Raw genomic sequence first — 23,853 nt, 5'->3', positions numbered from 1 at the left:
AAGTAGAAAGATGGCAGTCCCACATGCCACGTTAGAGATACACTACCTCCCCTGGTGTTTCTCTATTTTTAGTCATGGGTCAGATTAGTAAAACTCACACCTGTGAGTGAGAAATAGCATTGATCAGACTGACTTCTCTCACTGGCTGACAAAAAATCAATTGATTCCTCATTTATTGGGCACTCATCAACCAAAGCACAGACATTGCATCATGGCGTTGACTTTTTAGCATGTTAAAGAACTTGGAGGGTAAGCAAATTCTGGCTTATTTTATTCTATTGGTTTATTGCTTCACTGGATACTGCTTAATTGAAGCAGGAATGCTATTTCAAGTAAAAGACATCAAAAGACATTTATTTAAACCTAGTTAATTCTTCACAAGGCCCTATAGGTAAACAAAATAGAGTAGCTATGTCCTTCTAGTTTCACTTTCTTCCCCTATTAATTTCAGTTCTTAATGCGATCAGCAGCTTTTCTCCCGGGTTATAATAGCTCAGAGGAACTCTGCTGGTTAACAGGAGACAAAGAAGTTGAGGAGAAAGGTTAGAAAAGAAGGCCAAGAGCCTAAGATCTCAAGCTAGTCCAATATCTGCTATTCATTTCTCTATGATCTTAGGTAAGACAAGTTATCTCTCTGGGGGAGTTTCTTTAGCTGTAAAATAAAGAGATTGCATTAGACCAACTTTAATTGATATCTCTAGGGTTATAGTTCCCTCACTGAAAATCTAATAATTCCTACAGATATTTCCCACCATATCTGGGTATACAAAAATACAATTTTATGTGTAATGTATCAGTCACAGCAGACCCCCTTGAACCACATATATGGGCATACCTGGCTTCCATTCCCAAGGTCGTGTTATGGTCCAAATGACTGCTTCATCTCCAGTCATCATGTCCACTTTATTTCTGCTGGAAAGACGGCAGGAAGGAGAAAGGGATGATGAAGAAAAATGAACAAAGGGTATGAGCCAGCAGTGATTTTAGGAAGGTTCCTGGGAATTGCCACATGACATGTCACTTGCATAGCATTGATCAGAAACATGGCTGCCCTTGAGAAATGGCTTTTGGGTAATCATGTACCAAGTTAGAAGTTGGAAGTTCTTTTACTTTGCAAGAAGGGATGTGTGATAGCAAATGACAACTAGCAGTCTCTGTTGTAGAGATAACATAGATACATATGAGTAAACAAACAAAAAAGAGGAAAAACAAGACATTGTGTAAGAAAGGAAATGTAATCAGAATATACCACAGGGCTCGGCTGTGATATATATGTGAAGTAATGACTAAATATTGACTTAAACAAAGAATGTGATATAACAATTAATATCAGAGAGTTGGAAGGGGAGTAAAAGGCTAAATATTCATTGTTCATTGTAAAATATCAAAACATAATATCTAAAACTTAAAAATCTAGAAGTAAGAGCTTACTTAGGAAGATAAGTATTAATTAAATTTCCACAAAAATAATTAAAACTATGATAACTTCCATGGTGGAAAAATACAGAATGCTACAGTGATGTCTAACTGACAACAATCTCATTTTGAGCCTAAAGAAGGGTGTCCCAGAAGACATTGTGAGATGAGTAGGTATTCATGAGACAAAGAAAAGGGGTTTTCGTTCAGGACTGGCATAGTCAAAGGTCCTGAGGTTGCGGGGATTAGGGCAGAGCACACTTGAAGACTTGAATGAAGGCTATGACTGAAGAGAACAGCAAGAACTGAGAATGGAAACGCATAGAGTTAATCATGCTGGGCCTTGCAAAACACTGTTATGGATTTAGGCATTTAGTCTTAAGACACCAGGAATTTACTGAAGCCTTAAGGTAAGGATGTGGTCCGATCCAGTTTGTATTTTAAAATCTACCTGTATTACAGATGAACTAAGAAAGTTGTGTGAGCTGTTGGAGGAGGCAGGGCGTATGCAATGGGGCCAGCTTTGCACAGTTCAGATGATGATAATTTCACCTTGGTTGATTTCAGTAAAAAGTGTCGACATAACATGTACCACAATGTTCATTGCAGCTCTATTTACAATAGCCAGGACATGGAAGCAACCTAAGTGTCCTTCGACAGATGAATGGATAAAGAAGATGTAGCACATATATACAATGGAATAGTACTCAGCCATAAAAAGAAACAAAACTGAGTTATTTGTAGTGAGGTGGATGGACCTAGAGTCTGTCATACAGAGTGAAGTAAGTCAGAAAGAGAAAAACAAATACCGTATGCTAACACATATATATGGTATCTTAAAAAAATTAAAAGGTTATGAAGAACCTAGGGGTAAGACGGGAATAAAGACACAGACCTAGTAGAGAATGGACTTGAAGATATGGGGAGGGGGAACGGTAAGCTGGGATGAAGTGAGAGAGTGGCATGGACGTACACACACTACCAAATGTAAAATAGATAGCTAGTGGGAAGCAGCCACATAGCACAGGGAGACCAGCTCGGTGCTTTGTGACCACCTAGAGGGGTGGGATAGGGAGGGTGGGAGGGAGATGCAAGAGGGAGGAGATATGGGGATATATGTATATGTATAGCTGATTCACTTTGTTATAAAGCAGAAACTAGCACACCATTATAAAGCAGTTATACTCCAATAAGGATTTAAAAAAAAAAAAAAAAGAAAGAAAAATGTCGACATGAGAGTAGAGCTGAGAGATATTCAGAAGGAAATGTAAATGGGACTTTCTTCATACGTACATGAAGAAAACTGTAAATTTTAGTTACTGGTTTGGAACTTTGCCTTTTCTTCCTAGAGTCCAGCAGTATACACAGCCCACATACAAATAAAAGTTCAATGAATAAATTTCTTAGTCTGTATATAGGAAAATATTGACAACCATCAAATTTGTAAAAGCTAACATCCTTTGTTGTAAAGCATCCAACATTTTTGGTGAAATTTCAACTTTGGGAAAGTATAGTTAAGTATAGATATGCTTTTTTTATGTATTTAAAGGAAGAAATTGGTTACCTTGTGGTAGATAAAACACAGTTATTTGGAAATGAGGAATTGTGTCCAGAAGGCATGCTTTACCATAGCAACCTTAACACTGAGTTACGGTATGTCTTTCAGTTTTACAAAGGGTCATTTATCATGGGAGGAATTTGCTGAAAATGTCACATTTTACTATCTGCTTAGATAATCAAGATCTTGACTCTCGAAATAGAATTATTCTAAGTTTTGTCTATTTTCCTGCTTGCAAGTATAATATGTGTATACTTTATATTCATTTTAAATTTTAAGTAGATTGAAAGAGACTAAGTCTGGCTGGCAGACACGGGACCTAGAAGCAAAGCCATTATTTTAGTTTTCTGCTAAGACTTTACAACTGTATGACTGATGGAGACCCAAATATTTCCTCTGAGATTGATAAATATATTTTTCCTAAGCTAAGCCATTAAAATTTGAGGGTTTAAACATAGTATAAATTGGAAAAGAAGATTTGAATTAAAAATGCAAACAAATGTACTAAATTTATTTTCGTAGTTACTCCTGCTTCCTCCACATACTTGTATATCCCTATAGTTTAAAGTTTGGTAACTAAGTTTTTATTTTAGAGACGTATTTTTCTTCTGTTGAAAATGAGAGAATCTTTTTCTTCTTTCTGAAGACCAAGAATGGCAAAAGAGGGACTTTCTGATTAAAAGCATTTTTTTGTTTTTGTTTTTTTTACTTTTCTCAACATGTATTTTTTTTTTTATATACAACTAGAAATTTGGACAGATTTAGCAACCGGAAAGGGTTACAATGCCTGGAATGAATTGTTTTTCTTCCCTGGGTAAATGTTCTAGCTGGTCTGAAGGTATGTGTTGGATTAGGCCTGCTCTTTTATATTGTAGCAGCTCTAGAAGTTGAGTCCAAATACGTGCAAACTTTTCCCAAAACACTACCATAATACCCTTACCTAAAAGCATCCTGTGCCTTGATGTTTAAACTTACTGATAAAAGCATCCTTCTTAGTCTGTTCTGGACTGCTGTAACAGAATACCATAGACTAAGTGGCTTAAAAACAACAGAAATTTATTTCTTACAGTTCTGGAGGCTGGGAAGTCCAAGATCAAGACACCGACAGATTTGGTGTCTGGTAAAGCCCACTTCCTGGTTCATAGATGCTGTCTTCTCCCTGATCCTTACATGGAGGACTAGCTCTCTGGGATCTCTTTTACAAGGCACGGATCCCTCTCATGAGAGTTCTGCCCTCATGACCTAATCACCTCCCAAAGGCCCCGATCACCAAATTCCAGCACTTTGCACTTAGGTTTCAACATGTGAATTTGGGGTGATGGTAGAAACATTCAGCATCTAAAGAATGTGTTCTAAAAGAAACTGGAATTTGACTTCCTGCCTTATAACCTTGTTTTGTCGTTTGATAAAAACAAGCGAGGATGCAACCTCTTGATCGCTTTCAGAGACAGAATATCAAGATGAATGCTATAGCCCAACCAAGGATGAGTTCCATTCTTACTTGGAAAAGAAACTGCCATATTTCCTTAATTCTAAAGACACACAATTTTTAAATGTTTTAACGTTTTTAAAAATGGTAGACAGGCCTGTAATTCATACATGCCTTTAATGTTGTAGTATTTCCTTTCCTCCCTGCACCAAAAATAAGCTGATGTTAAATAAGTGGTCATTTTATAGGCAATGCCATCTTTGGTCACAGGAAATTTGGTAAGTGCCATTGTCAACACAAACTGAATAACATCGGCTACTTTCATGGAAAGCAATTGGGAAAACATTGACAAGGCTAATAGTTTAAGAGATTTATGTATGATGTTCTTGCTTAATTTGACCACTATTTTAGTTTCACACACTTCATTCAATCATGCATTAGTACATACTGTGTATCTGTTATGTGCCAGACGGTATTCAAGATGCCAGAAAGGCAGAGACGGTGTTTGTCCTCCAAGATGTCACAACCCAGCAGGCAAGTAAGGAGGTAATATTAGAATTCCTAGAATAGCGATAATTACAACATGGTATGGAGATATAGAGATAGAGGCACTGCGTTCAGCTTCAGAAAGAAGTAAAAAGCTCACAGAAGGGATAAAATTTGAATTCTCAGATGAGTAATTGTAATCAAGGTAGAGGAAATAACATCATCAAAAGGACACAGGGATAAAGGTGCAGGAGAATGTTGTAGAATGGCAAGACTGTACAGTATTTGTTGAGTAAGTAGAGGGGGTTGAAGGTTGAAGCTGGATGGCACATTGTGTGGGTCTTAGGATTTAGCCACACTTTCAGATAATGTGTATGTGTGTGTGTACATATACATATGTGTGTGTATGTACATAAACATACATATACATATATGCATATACATATGTATATGTGTGTGTATATAGAAACATATATATATATATATAATGACAAGCTTAGTCCAACATGTTAACTCCCTTGATAGTTATGTAACACAAAACTCTATTGTTTAATTTCCTAATTATTCATCCTTGCAACAGATAATAAGCAGCCTTTATCTTATATATGTGACATATAACTTGTATAATTACAGGTTTGTGTATTTTTATTTAAAAACTAAACATTAAATGACAAAGTAGAATTTATGCAGTTCTAATAAGGTTATTTTTTCCCTGCTTCTAGGAGCATACTTCTGCAGCAGATTATCATTTATTTGAATTTATAACTGACATTGACAAACAACAAAAGTACATTGATGTTTGCATGTATGAAATTTTTAAAAATAGAAACATGCTTTAAAATCTAAATTGAAAAACTTGGAAACATCGCTTTCATTCTATGGAACAGTAATGAAAGTGGAATGTCATCCTAAATGAAACGTTGGTATCATTTCTGCCGGTATATTATCAGGAAAGAGTAACTGGAAGAAAGATACTGTGGTATACACCTTCAAACACTAACAATTCTAGCTTGCATCAAAACAAGGAAGTTAACTGTAGTTACTACATATGGATACCAACTTGAAAACTGCCCTTAAGGAATTTTATTCCTAGTAAAAAATCCTTGACTTTTTAAAAATTGTGTGATCATGGTTCATGCAGATCCAAAAGTAAGCTCTATAAACAGTCATGACTTTGTCCTATTTAAAATGGTTAAACCAAAGATTCTGTGAGATTCACCACATTTTGCCTGTGGCTACTTTTCTACCCCGAAATTTCAGAGTTGGCTGTTAGGTAAAACAAAGCAATTTCACTGCAGTGCACCTTGGAGGACAGCTCTGATATATGAAGGAAGCATTGATCTATTGCTGCTTCCTTGAGTGGATACAGCAGCAGCCAAAGGAAAAGGGCTTGGCTGGAGAAGAATAGTCGGGTGACCAGTGTAAGATGTAGGTGTCATTGGCAGGGTGACTGCTGTCTCAGATCAGCATCCAGCTGACAACCCACAGTCTGAGAACCAGTCAAATGTGACAAATCTCCCCTTGCAATTTGTTGGGATACCCTGCTTGGCTTCTCGTAGCCAGAAGAAAAGCAGATTTCAGATTCAGGCTATGTAACTCCATTCAGAGATAAAGCAGGATTTTCCATGCTAATTTGTACTCTTTTCCATAGGAAATGAGAATAAAAGAGAAATCCTTTGTTAAATGGGCTTGAGCGATAACCCTGTCATAAGAGCCTTTCTTTTCTCCTTGTCTTCTTGTCCTGAATGCTGGTTTTATATCTGGTGTTTTGGTTTTACGCTTTTTTAAAAAGTAGGATGGCTTCTGTGAGAGTTGCCATAAAGCTGTCGTTGGAAGACAAAGTGCTCACTGCCAAACTAGTAGCTCCGTGTGCTGTAATCCTGTTAAGTACCTGTACAATCGTGGAACAGCTGGTGCAGGCTGCAGTCGGTGTGTTAGTGTGCTATGTTGGGACTTGGGATCCACACAGACGATGAGCCAGGTCAGCTTAGAACAGACCTAAGCACCCCTCAGACAGCTGGCCCAGTAACTATACACTAGCCAATCCTGGGAGAGAGACTCATGGAATAACATTAATTTTCTTCTCTAGCAGACGGTGAGGTAACTGAAGCCAGGTTGATTATGCTGCCTTGGGATTTTTACCTAATGATCTTCTGGAAAGCAGGTGCATTGGCAGGGATTTTAAGCTTCTGAAAACTCAACTAGTATTACAGAGTAAACCTTTGCTGCCATGGGGGTTTTATAGGAGCGGGGTGCATTAATATGAGATCATTACAACGCATTTTGCTGACTACTACAGAATTAATGGCACTTTTATGACTTGTGGTTAATGACTGTCAAGAAATAAGAGTTTATATCTGTTCAAATTGTAATTTTAAATCAAACTAGCCAGCCGTCAGATGCATCCAGCATATGAGGACTCCTTCTTGGGAATATTTGGTGTCACAATTTTAGATCATTGCTTGGAACCTCAGTTGTTCTGCATATGCTTGATATAAGTTTTATCATGACAAAAGCAAAGCAAGTTGTCACTTCTAAGAGGGCAGTTTCCATGTTCCTGTGGAAACTTAGTTTTCTTCAGCATTGAAGTATGTTAAATTATTGCTGTTTGTTGAGTACCTCCTTATTTTGTAAGTTAAGCTTACTATTTTTTAATGTTAAGCTCAAGAAAACTGTAACCTCACTTCCTACATCACTGAATGAAGAGATGTCTGCTGTGAGCTTGTTCAACTCTTTTCCCTTCCCACACTTCTAAATTATCTAATCTTTACTCATCTCTGTCTTCTGCCTGAGGAAAAGAAAAATCTTCCTCCAATCAATACCTATTGCTCTTACCATGCTCTCATCCTATTTACTCTGACTTCCTCTACTTTTGTGTTCCATCTCTCTTTAGCATCTTCAATCTCTTCTTTCTTCCATTCATCCCTATTTTAAAACAAGCAAACAAACAAATCCTTTCTTGATCCTACCGTCTCCTACAATAACATTTTAGCTTCCTCTTCTTTCCATTACAAACTTCTTGAAAGAATAGTCTTCATCCACTATCAACACTGCATCACTTGCCCCATCCCTCATTCAACTCTGTGCAGATCCCTCTGCCTTCCTCTAATCAGCCTCTCAAGAATGACTGATGCATTCCAATCCACCACTCCCTGCACTGCACCCCTACCTGGAATCCTCAGCCATACTTGACCCTATTAATGATCCCCTCATTTTTGAAACTCTATTTCTGTGGATTCTCGACTCCCTTGACTCCTGACTTTCGTCTCTGTCCCGTCCTCTTCTGATTTCTTTAGAGGTTCAGTTCTGGATCCTTTTTTTTTTTTCTATATCTTTTTCTTTGATATTTTCCCAACTCACTACCTTCAGATACATATTGGTGAACTTCACATCCGTATCAGTATCATTATCTTTGTCCTCTCTAATCAAAATTTCAACTCCATAGAGGACATCTTATTCTAAGATGTACCTCAATATCATCATACCCAACTCCAATCTGTTTCCATAGTAACTCTTCCTCCTGACCTCCTTATCTCTATTAATGACATAGCCTTGAAATCAAACACCCAATCTTACAAATGTATTCATTGTTGATTCCTTCCTATCCCTTGCCAATCACTTGGCAAAACAGCTTGGAACCTATGTCTGTAGCATTTCTCTCATTTACTCAGTATACCCCTTCTTTCCATTCCCATTTTTCATGACCATTTACATACTATTGTAAAAGGTTTATTTTTTTATTATTAATACTGTTGTTAGATTCCTCTTTGTTTCTTCCAGTTCAAGACTCTTGAAAGATTGAAATAATGGCCTATATGTTGGCACTCCCTTACACAAAATCTTCAGTAGTTCTTCATTACTCACTGCAGAAAGAACAAACACAGACCCTCAAGACTTTTCACCCAGTAGTCAAGTTCATCTCTCCTGAGGAGATTCCAAACTTTACCCTGCAGACTAAATTATATGTCATTCCTTTAATGTTCCCATGTTTTCTTAAATATTCATCTTTTCACTGTTCCTTCCACTGACAATTTTTCTACAGCTCCTCCATCTCTCCTCGCTAAATATATCCTACCTTATGTTTTTCTGAGAAATACTCAAAAATTACCAACAATGAAATACATATACATGCATCATATATCTATAAGTAAATAATATATATATATATATAAAATAGATCCCTCAACCAGCTAATATCCCACAGTGATTAGTATACTATATCTCTACTGAGAATTGTTTTAATGATTTATTTATTTAATTATTTAAGGTTAACAGAGGACCCATGTGTGTCAATAAATACTTGTTGAATGAATAAATGAATTTAACGGATGGTTTTTAATTAGAATCTCTTGGCTCATTACCTTGGTATTTCTTCAGCCTGACAGAGTTATCAATTTGCTTTTATTTGTAGTTTTATTCTTACTGAATTATACACCATTTTATGTGCTACACCTATGGAAATAGTTAAATAGGTTTATCATTAAACCAAAAAAAAAAGAATCAACACAAATATAACTAATTTTCATTTTACTAATTAATATTAGAAGAGAATATTGTGTATCTGCCATTACATGGCAAAAATTATGAAATAAATTCTCAAAGGAGCTATGTCTCACAGATACCTAGCAGATTGTCTGGCACTTCAATGAACTTTTGTTGGTTATCATTACTGTAATAAATTTCCAGTAATAAACTCCATTAGAAATCATTACTAGTGTCCAAAATTTTATGAATATACACATACACACAAAATATACATATACATCTCATTCTCCATCTCTGTGCATGTGTGCACACATAGTACATGCATAATGGGAATTTCATTTGTCAATATGACATTTATTCAAGTCATGATTGGCTAAGCTCCTATCCTCCAGTAGCTTCCCTCTTTTTACGTATGCTTATTCTGATTTTCCTGAACTACTCCTCATTTCATTTGTTCAACAACTCCTCTTTGTTCACTAAAAATTAGTAACATAGGCTCAACTCTGGGTTTTGGGGTTTTTTTGTTTTGTTTTTTGCACTGCTCAGCAGTGATTTAAGTTAGATAAATCTTTAAGCTTCATTCTACTACAAACATTTTCCCAAAATTTTACTGAATTTGTGTAATCCTATACCTCTGATCTTTTGCACATAATACTGTATATTCTTGAGACGTACTGCCATGAAAATGTTTCCTAACTTCTAATATTAGTTTCATAACATTGAGTCTTTCCCAAAATCATAAGATTTTACTTTACCTTGCCATTAGACCCTCTCCACCCTCAGCAGTTAAAAAGTCGATATTTTAACATCGTTACCTGTTAAGATTTTGAACAAGTTAGTAATTGTAACCCATCCAAATCATTCAGAAAGCAGTAAGACTCTTAGGAGTTGTGATAGGAAAAGATGGTCTTATATGAGGAACAAGTTTTTCATGTAATACTATCAACAATGCCACAAGGCAAAAGCTATTAACTCTGCTTCCCAAAGGGAAACTAAGACTCAGAAAGTTAAGCATGCTACTGCAGCTCAAATTGTAGGGCTGGGCCTTAAACCCATGATTTTTTGGTTTTGAAGCCCATGTTGTTCCATTACTCTCTGTTGAGAAGTTCATCATGCTCTGGAAATTCCTATTCCATACTAAAACCATTCCATGCTGTGTCTGGTTTCCTTCGGGTCCTACTCTCCTTTATTCAAAAATAATTCATCACTTGATTAGAAATGAGCTTAACTTACTTATGCTACGTTTGTTTGGTAATACAAAGTTGCTGTCTTAATGCAATTAAGACACAAAGCCACTCTGAACATCAGTATTTCTAAAATGGGCAAGGTTTTGCTCCAAGGGGTAATTAGTGCTGTGTGACCACACTGTGCATATATTTAGGCTGCTTATATAAGACTGTCCTTATGTTGGATTTATTCTCCCTTCTTTCCAAAAAAAATATAGCTGATCTTTATGGTTAAGCAAATGATCTGATGAAAATCTGGATGGCTTATTGGGAAACCTGACAATTTTTATACTGATATTTCTGAATATTCATTCAATTATGCTAGGTAATATTGCTATATTTCTTTACACAAAATTGCTTAAGAGGTCCCCAGAAGCCATCATGACTTGTTATTGAGTCATGATGAGTTGAGCGTTTTCATGCTAACTGTATTTATTTAAATACATGAACTCAGAAGTGCTGTCTCTGAGTCTTAGTCATACTAAGCTATTTTGGGGTAACAGTTTCAAATCTTTAGTGGTTTAATGAAGTAAAGATGCACCTCTCCTTCATACAGAGTTGGATGCAGGTCTGTAAGATCATCTGAATGTCTTTCTCCAAGTAGTGAGTCTGAGATCTAGGCTATATTCACCATGTGACTCCACTACACTGGTGAGTTTTGCTTGCAGGCATGTGGTGGATACACGTGGTCCCTTCTCACTGGATTTAATCACTAGACTTGTGGGTCTACTTCAGGCTAGCTAAGAAGGAGGCTTACACATAGCTGGATTAAAAACAAAAACAATTTTAAGAATTCCAACCTGAAACCACAATTTCTAAGGTATACCCTTCATTATCCTCTGATACCATTAGCTTTATAACCTCAATAACCTTAAGTGTTTTGTCATCACTCTTTGAAAGAGATTTCAAATATGTAGCAACTAAGCTCCAGACAGGCTGAAATTGGTATCTAGAGATACTGAAAATCAAAGAAGACTCATATCTTTCAGAAGAGTATATGGATTCATGCTTTTACTTAATCAATTATGGTGCATGATGGAAAAGCATCTCATTAACATAGAATCCAATAAGCAGTCACTTAATTCCCTTTGCCTGGCACCAATATCTCTAATTTGGGCCACTCACTGTCCCTCTAGGGGGTGGTGAGTTCTTCACGTTTAACCACATACCTGATTCCCAGAAGCTAAAACCCAGCCTTGCCACAGGTCTGGTAAGAATTGCTCATAGGCATAGCCCATAGTTAGGACATGTCTGGTGAACTGCAAAAAGAGGCAATGACTCTGATTTAAGCCTACCTCCCACAGCTCTTTGTTCACAGCACATTCATCAAAGACACTGTGCTATATGAAGTGGGCTCTATTGCCTTACTTCCTGAGGGAAGTGAAATATCTTATTGGAAAAGACACAGTCTTAGAGTAAAGCCCATCTGGATTTAACCACTCAGCTTTGCCACTTACCAGCTGTGTGACTTTCATCAAATCACATAATATTCTGAGCCTGAGGTTTCTATGTTAAAAAATAACCATATATATCAAATAAAATTTTTGTGAGACTTAAAGCACATTTGCCATAGTAGGTGCTTTGGAAATGTTAGTTACTTTTTAAAATTAGTAACAAAGACCCAAAGATCTTCATAATCACATGAGTAACCATAATAGAAATTCTCCTGATGGAGGCATTCAAGAGAGTGTCTGGTTTAACACCTTACTTCTAGGTTTTGAGGAGGGAAAGGGATGCACATATCTGAATTTTCTGTGGATTGTTTGAAAATGCGTATTTCTAGGTCTCATCCCAGATTTGCTGACTCGAAGCCCTGGGACTAGAGCTTGTGCATGTGTCACTTGAGAAAGTCTCACAAATGAGCCTACTTAAGTATAGCACATTCTAGAGGCCTGCACAGGGCATGGTAAAGAGGAAGTGCACAGCAAATATTCGTGGAACTCAGAGGGTCCATGTCTTGGCCCAGGTCCTACCTCCCATAACCAGGTAGTTCTTTTCTGCTCCTTCCTGGCTGCCAGACACTATGATATCAACCATTTTTTAATCTTAGAGGAATCCAACTTTTCCCCAGTGAAAATTGATGTTTCAAAGTATCCTTCCAGTCATAGGCAAAAACGGTAGACAAAACAAAAATATAGCTGCCTCTCTTTTGGATATCTTCACAATAACAGAATTTAGACACGTCAGCAAGACGATATTGTAAGCTATAATAATGTTAGCCAATATTTATTGAGCAGCTACATGGAGCAGGCTGCAGGTAAAACACATGTTCACACAATCCCTTTGTGGTAGGTACTGTGAATATCCTTATTTCATAGTGAGAGCATCGAGGCATCTAAAGGATATGTAACTTGTTCAAGTTTGTACCAGGAAGTTTTTTAGAGTGAGGTTGAAAGACATTTCTAGATAAGTTCAAAGTCTTAAAAGAACTCAGGCACTCATTCTGATGATAGGTGTTCTGAGCCAGAGTTGTTATACAATCAGGCATTCTATATTATCAGTTTAACAGAAATTGATGTGGTATTAACATATTGATTTGTAATGCTAATGTTTTAAACAGCCATATTAAGGCCGATTTCATGATAGAAAAAAGTGGCAATGGGATGAAGTAGGTCTGAAAATACCAGGACTACAATAGATAACTGATTTCCTAGGGTCCTGAAGGTGGAGAAAACTTCACACCCTGAAAACCCTATTAAAAGAACCTATCTCTTTACTTCCTATTCCCTTACCTGCCTTATTTTTCTTAATTTATATTTACTTGATTATATGTATGCATGTATGTCAGCAGGCAGGGAATAAAAGAGATATTCCAGACTCTAGAGTAGCCAAGAAGGATGACCCAATTACTCACCATCACATCACTCTGTGATAACCCCTTTACTTGCCTGGATATTTTACGTAATGATTATCTATTTATTTATTTACCGCTTCCTCTCACTATAAAGTTTACTCCATAAGATCCAGAAGTAAACTTTATATATCTTGAATATTATTATAATGACTGAATAGGTGAGCAGAATCCAAGGATGAGAGATTATATATCACAGTACTAGATAGAAAAGTAGAGTCTAGACTCTGTTAAAGTCAAAAAAGAGAGATACCAAAAAGACCTAAAGAGTGGTGTTGACAGAATTGTACTCTCCACCCCTAGAGCAGCAATATTCTGTTTTATACTTTCTTTTGTGTATGTGTGTGCATGTTGGAGGGGGAGGGAAGAGAGGGGGAGAGAGAGATAGGTAGGTTAGGGGCCAGGGAACTGGGGGTAGCTCAATATCAAAAAAAAAAAAAAGAATCAAAAAATGGGCAGTAGATCTTAATAGACATTTCTCCAAAGAAGACATACAGATGGCCAAAAAGCACATGAAAAGATGCTCAACAACACTAATTATCAGAGAAATGCAAATCAAAACTACAATGAGGTATCACCTCACACCAGTCAGACTGGCCATCATCGAAAAATCTACAAACAATAAATGCTGGAGAGGGTGTGGAGAGAAGGTAACCCTCCTACACTGTTGCTGGGAATGTAAATTGGTACAGCCACTATGAAGAACAGTATGGAGGTTCCTTAAACAACTAAAAATAGAGTTACCGTATGATCCTGCAATCCCACTCCTGGGCATATATCCAAAGAAAACCATAATTCGAAAAGAGACATGCACCCCAATGTTCATTACTCAGCCATAAAAATGAATGAAATGACGCCGTTTGCAGCAACATGGATGGACCTAGAGATTATCATACTGAGAGAAGTAAGCCAAACAGAGAAAGACAAATATATGATTTTGCTTATATGTGGAATCTACAAAAAATGATACAAATGAACTTATATACAAAACAGAAACAGACCCACAGACATAGCAAACAAACTTACGGTTACCAAAGGGGAAAGGGGGGAGGAGAGATAAATTAGGAGTTTGGGATCAACATATAAACACTACTATATATAAAAGAGATAACCAACAAGGACCTACTGTATAGCACAGTGAACTATATTCAGTGTTTTGTAATAACCTATAAGGGAAAAGAATCTGAAAAAAATATGTATGTATGTATAACTGAATCACTTTGCTGTACACCTGAAACTAACACAGCATTGTAAATCAACTATACTTCAATTTTTTAAAAATTTAATTAAAAATGAAGGGCTTATAAATGTGTGTTTGCAGGCAGAGAGAAGCAAAAACCCATCAGGTCGTTCCTTATATGATTCTAAACTCCAAATGCTCCTGAGTGAATGAAGGACCCAGCCGAGAAAAGGTAGTAGCCTGAACCTGGGAGAGTGGTCTGGGAAGGAGGGAAGAGAGATGTAGCAGTTAAAGTTGACAGTGCTTGGTCATTAGGTGTAGGGAGAGAGAAGAGCCAAGGCAGATGCTCAGACCTCAGACTTGAGCCCCTGGGGATGGTCAGGCCATTCTTTGACGCAGAACACTTGTAAAGCAGCAGTTTTGGAGGGAGAGGATTATGGCTTACGTTTTGATAAATTGAATTTAATGTGCTATGGACAACCCAAATGTTAATGTATTAGTCAATGAATAAGGGGTTCTGAAGCTTAAGAGAGAAATTAAACCTGGAGATTCAAATTTGGGAGTCATCAGCAAATCTGTATACCTTCACTCTTCTCAAAACCTCCAAATTTACTTAAGCAACTGTTGATAATTTCTTAATATCGAGATATGACTGCCCTACTATTAATGCATTTAATATTTATTAATATTTATTACAGAAGGAAAGATATTCTATGGTTGTTGGTACATATTCAGTGTAGCAATCCTCCATCACCAGTGGAGTGGAGTAAGGTTATGAAATTGCTTAGATATATTCAAGCTATTTTATGCAGCCATGCTTGAGGATACAACTTGGAACCTGGGAGTTAATTTTAAACTACACTTCTGGTCCTTGGGGAAATTCTTCCATCTCAGTGTGCTACAAGCATCACCAGAATGCCTTGTTGTAACCATCTAGGAATTTGTCATAATGATGATTATCTCTGAGTGACAATCAGTATAAAGTACTGATTAAGCAGTGGACCCAGACTGTTTGGGTTTGACTCCTAGCTCCCCCATTTACTACTAATGTGACCCATTTTCTACCCATGTCAAAAGAAGAGATTAATAGTACTCACCTATGCGGGCTGACATGAGGATTAAACCAAATTAATAACACATAGTGTCAGAATGATGACTAGTATACAAAAAATGTTAAATAAGTGTTAGCTTTTATTTGCAAAAATGTGTAAGAATTATCACCATTCTCTACCCATCATGGTGTTCAAGAAATTCTGGTAAATGAAAGGATTTGCTGAGCATTTACTAGGTCACTTTTGTAGAACTAAAAACGGTGATGGTAGTGTGCTGGGAAATCCTACATACTATCCATGATGTTGCTAAACAGTGTGACATTACCAAAACATGATACCCTGGAATGTACATAGCCAATTGGTCTATACATGATCAAATCAAGAAAGCCAATATTATACTGGGCTAGATTAGTAGTCGTTAAATTTCTCAAAGAACTACCTATTTCACAGTTGTATGAATCTTGCTTCAGATGTGACCATCAGTTTCTTGTACACTTATGTTCACATTATTTACACATTATGCATTAAAAGAAGTAAATATAACATCAGGGTTATTACTCTGAATGTATTACATTACATTCTTTACACAGAAAAAATGTTTATGCGTTTACAAAATGCACCACTATTTCTGTTATACAAGGGGCTGGGAAACAGCCTTTCAGAAGTTGTTGAATGACCAACATGCAAGTGTACAATAGCAAACAAGGTGGACAGAAGTATGGCTATGATGTTTCCATGAAGTAAATTTGAAATAATGTAATAGAGATTTATTATGATAGAAAAATTAGAAATAGATAACCTGGAAATTGGAAACAGAGATCATTATTACCATTACCACACTACTTGTATGATTACTAGTAGCCAATAGGGATGTGGGTACATCCTATGTGCCAGGTATACATGACACATTATCATCACAGTAACTTTAACCCTTGCAGTAATTGTTTGGTAGATCCTATTATTATCCTTGCTTTAGAGATGAGAAACAAAGAAACAGAGAAGGTTAAAAAATAATAACTTGTCCAACATCACATAGATAGAAATTAGGGGAGCTGGGACTTGACCCAGGGCAGACTGATTCTAGAACCCATGCCAAACCATTGCCCCAATATAGACCAAATACTTCATGGTTAATGAATCCCTTCTCATGTATTTTATCTCATTCCATCTTCACAATCAGCCTGCAAGGTAAGTATTATTTCAGAGTATGTAAGTTGCACAAAGTGACACAGGTAATAGTAACAAAGCTCAAATGGAACCCTAGTCCTATTCCTTGCAATCCACACCCTTCTTTCCATTGGAATCTAGTCTAATAACTTGACATTCTTAGGAGTTCATAAGTTGGTAAAGCACTCTTAGTTCTGCAAGCAATGATTGTAGATACAAAATGAAGATGGTCACCTAGTGATTACAGTGTGAAAAGGATGCTCCATTACCCACTGGTCCTTGGAGCTGTAACTAAGCAAATGGATGTCACGTGTGTACTATCAACAGAAGCATTTTTGTAAATTCATGGTATTAGTTGATATTGCATAGTGTTCTGGAGAAAACACTGGTTTAGAGCCAAAAGACAAAGGCTCTAGGTCTCCTGGCATTGGGAATCTCAACATCTAATAATTTCTGCATTAATAAATAAGGGATAATATCTGACACGTTTACTTCAGAGAAATTGTAAACATCAAATGAGATGATGTATAATTTCGAACACCTTGCATTATTATACCACCAGACATAAGTGCCCAATAAATATTTGGGGAATAAATAAATGAATATGTGGAACAAAGTATAACTTGAAATGTATACCTAGTATATATATATGAAATAACTGATAAAACACATGTGATCATAATTTACTTATCTGTGTACCTGGCACAAAAAATTCTATTTCATGGATTCTCGAATTTATGTTTATAGAATTGAACCAGATTAAATCGATCTTAATGCTTATGATTCTTCAGTCCTTTGACTTAATGTTCTTGAACCAGCCCTAATGGGGGAAAAATGTCACCTGGAAATTAGGTATAGAGTAGAAACACAAACGTATGTCACTTTGCCAGAATCAGGTCTGTTCTCATATCCCAATAACAGTCATTCATTCACTATGCCTCTATTGCAGACCTGCAGTGTGAAAGACACCAGGCTAGTATTTTGAGGAAGTCAAAGATCAATTGACCAACTCATCTCAGGTTGCCCAGGACTTATGTTACTGCTGTCCTCACATGTCTCATAGTCCAATAAGAGGGGTAAAGCATGTATGTAAAAATGATGTAAAGTAGAAGTGTTATGTGTCTTGAGATGGATACAGATAAAATGCACTGAGAATTCACAAGTTGAAGGGATCACTACTTCAACTCCAAGAGTCCAGGAAGGAGAGAGCATTTAAACTGAACCACAATAGCTTGATTTGTGTTTCTGAAGAATAAGCAGGATGAAGTAAAATCTGGGCCAACAGTAGGAAGAGATGGGGACCCGTATACAGCCGTTTGGCTTTGCTGGAGCCAGAAAAAAGAGGTGTGCATTCCAGGGACCAGTTTGCCGAGACTGTAGGCCTTCCAGGATAGGGAACTTTAAGCTAAAAGCCAGGGGAATTCCAGGCAAACCGGGATGAATTGTCCTTTCTTCTACTTTCTACTGCGCACTCGGGGACCACACGCAATGAAGGCTGTGGAGGGGTTTTAGCTAACTGAAGTGATTTAGCTGTGACATGTTAAAATTTTTTCGGTAGTTTGATAAAGTTTACATTTTTAACTACAAATCATTTTCATTGTTTCAGGCTATATCTATCTTTTTAAAGGTTTGTTCATTCTCTCTCTCTCTCTCTCTCTCACTTCATTTCAGCACTTTGAAGGGCTAGCCTTCATTTCCTGTCATCAGGATCATGTAAAGGCATATTGATGTAGCTCTAGCTTCCTCTACAAGAGAGATAGCTCAGCAAACTAGCTATCGAATTCAACCACAGAATTTGTAATTGGAGAACTGAGTTCCGATCTCTTTACTCAGTTTAACCTTGAGCAAGTCCCTGTCTCTCTGAACCTCAGTTCTTTGTGATTGAATATAAGATATTAACTTTAGAAAATGTTAGGCAGCTAAGTGTCTACTCAAAAGTGCCCAGATACATCCCTAAAATGAATGCAAGTTTGAGACTAGGGTGGAAATTTGTATACTAGGTGTCAAGATAGGTAGTCACAGCCTAGTTAGAAGATCCACACATGACTGTGGCAAGGATAGAGAGAGGGTCAGAGAGTGGAGTTACTTACCGAACGTCCACACCCACATAGGGGAAACAGCCCCAGTCATTGCAAAGGCAATAGAGAAAGAATCATATGCAACTGATGGCAGCTGTCACAGACTCAAGGGGATCGGTGGCTCAAAATAGGCACATTTGGACTGTCCATCTCTCTCTGGTAGGGCCTGCAACTGTGTACTGTGTTGACCACCAGGGATGGAATACAGGTGCACCCTCTTTGTTAATTAGTTTTAAAAATCTTTTCTTGTAAATGTAGCAAAAATATAGAAAACATATAAAACAAAGCTCAATTAAATGAATTATCACATGGCGACCTAGTAAAACCACTCCCCAGATCAGGAGTTAGAACTTTGTTAGCCACGCTGAAACTTTCTGGTGTCCCCTCTTAAACGCAGCCCCCTCTCTCCCCCTAAGGAGTAACCATCCTCTTGACTTTTTTGGTAATCATTTTCTTAGGTTTATTTATCATTTTATCACCCAAATGATTTGCATACCCAAACATATAGCTTAGTAATGTCTGTTTATAAAATGTCATTAGAGTCGCTTTTAATCCGTAGACTTCCTAGCCATCGTATCTCCCTCTCTCTAGCTCCCTTCCCCTCTTCCCTCTCTCTTCCTCTCTCTCTCTCTCTCTCCCTCTCTCTCAGAAACTGGAACGTGTATCTATTGATGTTGAGTTGCCCACAGTCTGAATTTGGCTGACTACATCTCCATGGCATATTTAACATGCTCCTTGGTCCTCCCCATTCCATGTAATTTGCTCAACTTTGGGAAAGACTCGCTTTTGGAAAGGTGTCGTTTTCTTCTGTCAGGTGGTACACAGTGTCCAGTTATCTCCTGTGTGTGTGCGTGAGTGTGTCATGTCAGCAGCCATTAATTCTCACTACTAGGCCCATTAAATAATTAAGGGCTGCTGGCATGGGCATGCTCTATCATTCCTTTTTTGGTTTGTTAGCTGGCATAATTCTATAAAGAGAAACTTCCTCTCATCTACTATTTGGTTAGTCTAGTGGTACCGTTTATATAGGAAAAGCAAGATAAATGCTGGATTCCTTTCTTTCATTTACTTCTCACTGAGCCCTCTTATATAGCAGTCCAGATCTTGATGAACATCTCCTGTTTTGAATGCCACTGTGTTTGAGGGGAGTAAACTAACATAAATTAAAAGCAAATAAAATAAACAACTATATCTTGAAATATATACCCAACCCAACATATATTTTTACACTTTGATGAATTTGTTCCTAAGGATATTTGGGAAGATAAACATCTATTCTCTGTTTATTTTTAACCCATACTATTCCATATTATTACTGTCGAAAACAGATAACATCTAATCTATTTGCATTGTTAAAACATTGTTCAGGTTAACTCATTTGTCTCTATCTGCTTCATACTTTATATTCTAATACAAGATTTCACAGTTTAGTCATTGGAAAAATCTAACCCTCATTCTCTATTGAAATTTAGAGAAATTTGGAATTATAGTTCTTTTTTTCAAATTACCTTTCAATTCTCTAGGATGAACCCATTAGGAGCAAAAGATGGAATCTTTCCAAGGTGCATGGGCCAAGGGCAGCATTTGATAAATGATTGGAGAAGCTACCCTTGCTTCCTGAGATAGAAATTAAAGAATAGTAGAAATAGTAATGAGTAAAGAAAACAGCCAAGAAAGCTATTGCTGAAAGAATAGCTTTAATTTGAAAGTTCTTACTTCACTGTTCATTCTTTACTTTTTTATGACTAAGAAAATATTTTAAAGCTGTGATTATTTAATTTTTCTTTACAAGCCAACTACAAAATATTATAAGAAACCCCCAATAAGCAACCATAGCTTCAATGATTGTTTCCTACTTAGCTTTCAAAATCTGTTGTATAAAGACTTTTATTAGTGAAGGAAGCAAACACTTTCACTGATAGATGAGTGAACCATCCTTGCCTTACTGCATTCTAATTCCTTGATCTGACCTTTTTTTTTTTTTTTAAATTTTTTTTTTTTTTTAATTTATTTTTGGCTGCGTTGGGTCTTCGTTTCTGTGCGAGGGCTTTCTCCAGTCGCGGCAAGCGGGGGCCACTCCTCATCGCGGTGTGCAGGCCTCTCACCATCGCGGCCTCTCTTGTTGCGGAGCACAGGCTCCAGATGCGCAGGCTCAGCAATTGTGGCTCACGGGCCCAGCTGCTCCGCGGTATGCGGGATCCTCCCAGACCAGGGCTCGAAACCGTGTCCCCTGCATTGGCAGGCAGATTCTCAACCACTGCGCCACCAGGGAAGCCCGATCTGACTTTTTAAAGCACAGAATTTAAACATCTGAGAGTCATTAATTCTATCACAGCTCAACAATATAGAATCCTTCAAAAAACAGTCAGTGCTTGCTTTGAGGATGTGATCTCTAGCATAAGAACACTTCATGGGAAGTGGTGTAGAGACTCAAAGAAAATTAAAATTTTAAAAAGCATCAAACATATATATTTTACAACTGCGCCTAAGGAGGTTGCATCTGTGGCCACAACTGACTTTCACAAAGGTTCCCTCAAATACTTCCTTGAAAATATCCTTTTCATAAAGGAATCAAAATAATTAATATTTACTACAAGTGGTTTCTAATTTGCAGGAAGTCCTGGTAAACTTTGTTCACATCAGGTCCTCAATTATGATGCCGCTTTCATCTAGTTCTCTTAGCTTGGCTTTCATCCAGGCTGTTAGGTGAAATTAGGCCCAGAAAATCGGATTATTACTTCCCAAGGGAAATGACTGATAAGCAGCAGATGATTGCTCATCTCCTGGCTCCTTGCTGGTGTTGAGGTGTTGCTAGTTGCAAAGCCAATTTGTTAACAATTAGTACTCATTAGAATCATTTCCTGTTATCGATTCTAAACATTTGACAAAGCACTTTTAGGAAATTGGACCCCCAAAAGTAGCTATCCATAAGTGTTGAGCAATTAAAAATCTTCAGGATCCAATGTAATTCCTAACCAGAGTCATCAGTTTCCAAGTAATTATTTTTGCTTTGGAACCCACCTGCTATCCTGTCCAGTTTAAAGATGTGCTGGTACAAGGACATACTTCTTAATTAGCAGAGGTTGTGGATAAGTCAGTACAGGAACAAAAGGAATTTTCTTTTATTATCTGCTTTAGCTGTTTGCAGCATATCTTTAAGGGACAAAAAATGCCAGCTTGCAATACAATATATATATTGTGAGAGTATGAAATTAAATTCATTACTTCTATTATCTAAACATTTAAGTTTAGTTTTTAAGTCTGTGTTCACCTTTGTATATTATGAACTCTAAGTATAGAATTATAAGTGGAGTCAATGTGCATTACATTAGAATTTAAATATTACCAGTGTCAGCTTTCTGAAATATTATATATGACTTTAATAAAATTAGCATAAATACTATATGCATGTGAAATTTTTCTCAGAAAAGGCATTGTGTTTATCTAATTTTTAAATATAGACCTGCATGTATTACAGGGCTGCAAATTTACATTCAATAGATATGTCCCATTATCTAATTAAAATATTTATTATCTGTACAAGTATATCTACTGATACTTGTTAAATGTTCTTTATTTAGATTAAAAAATTATGCCTTATTTCCTCCCTAGTAAGTAATGGTCTTTACATATGAACTATTCAGTTATTTTTGTAGGATCAGGATTAAAACTCTGAATGACACCCCCCGTCTTCTATTCCTTTCCCACATCACTCCCCAAATTTTCCTTTGCCTCTGTGTTTATTTTATAAATTTAAATAATTGCTCCTATCCATCTTCCCCTAGACTTAATAATACTGAAAATATTTCTTCTAATTGTGACAAGACATGGAGATGTGAACTAAGTATAATATTTCTGTTTCTGAATTTCATACTCCCATATTAAAAGCTTACATTAATGGAGAAATTAAGTGTATGTTCTTCTTTGAAATGCCCTATGCTCAACCCCTCTATCCTTAATAAACAGAGATGGTATTGACACAAGTGAATTTTGTTTAACCACACTACATTTGCTTCTTAATTAGTGAATATTCATCTGTCATCAGCAGCAGCTATGACACCCCTCCCTGCTAACATGTTCTGTCATAAATAATCAATGAGGCACTATTAATATTCATGAGCTGGAATCTGTGTAGTCATGTGCACTGATGCAGAGACAGGGGGAGTGTTGCCATGAACTGACTGGAAACTCTGTGTGTGTATCCGTGAGTGCAAGATACTTGGGGAAAGCGAAGAAGAGCATGCTGCTACACAGCACCCTCGCTTGTGCTTCCAGCTAACAGCGGTTTGTCTGTGTTTCTGGACTGAAGTGACTGATGAAAAACAGTAGTCAAGTCTGGAGGGTGATTCCCTTTCAGTTCACTTGCCTTTCAGTCCTGGGGAAATTAGAAGATTTGCTCTCTCTCTCTGCTTCTTAGAATGGGCTGCAATTTGTGCACTTTTCAGAAAAGAGAGGAACACTACAAACTGCTGTATGAAGTTTCCCAGGTGAGTGCAGGGTCTGTTACCAGCAACTAAATAGCCAGGCTTTGTGTTTGTCTGAAAAATGGTAAATGAACTGTGGCTAGCTTTATTTTTTCTTTCTGTAGATTTCGGAATGAAGGGCAAACTTGCTGGCTGGGGGCTTTTTATTTTGGTTTGGGGTGGCAGTTTTCAGCTTCCTTGCCACTCCCCCTTCAGATGACTTCCTGTGGGATTCTTTTTAACATTTTTCTGTGTCTACTGCCAAGATGTCAGTTAAGTGAAAGGAGTAACACTGATATCCATGTCTGTAATATTTTGAAGCCCCTCTTTCATTTTGGAATAGTGTTAACATTTGAAAATCAAATGTATCATTGCATAAATATTGGGATTTAATAGGTCTGTGAGCTCAGTTATTTGGAATAGACAGGAAAAGTTTCTTGCCAAATCTTGTTAGTCAGGAAT

At 37.0% G+C, this 23,853-nt stretch overlaps 1 protein-coding gene across 2 annotated transcripts in view; it reads left to right on the top strand.

Moving 5' to 3' along the window:
* PDZRN4 (PDZ domain containing ring finger 4) overlaps positions 1 to 23,853 on the top strand; it is a 387,356-nt gene that overhangs the window by 194,124 nt on the left and 169,379 nt on the right. The window contains exon 1 of one of the 2 annotated variants that reach the window (XM_082422544.1): positions 2,312 to 23,415. The exons of the other annotated variant lie outside the window; for it this stretch is intronic. Within the exon in view, the coding sequence (XP_082278670.1) occupies positions 23,347 to 23,415 (69 nt within the window). The 5' untranslated portion in view covers positions 2,312 to 23,346. Of the gene's footprint in view, positions 1 to 2,311; positions 23,416 to 23,853 lie in introns of those variants that run through there. 2 annotated transcript variants of the gene reach the window in all.

Source organism: Balaenoptera physalus, assembly GCF_965194825.1.
Source record: "Balaenoptera physalus genome assembly, chromosome: 13".
Classification (NCBI taxonomy): Eukaryota; Metazoa; Chordata; class Mammalia; order Artiodactyla; family Balaenopteridae; genus Balaenoptera; species Balaenoptera physalus.
This window is presented reverse-complemented; position numbering and strand designations above follow the sequence as displayed.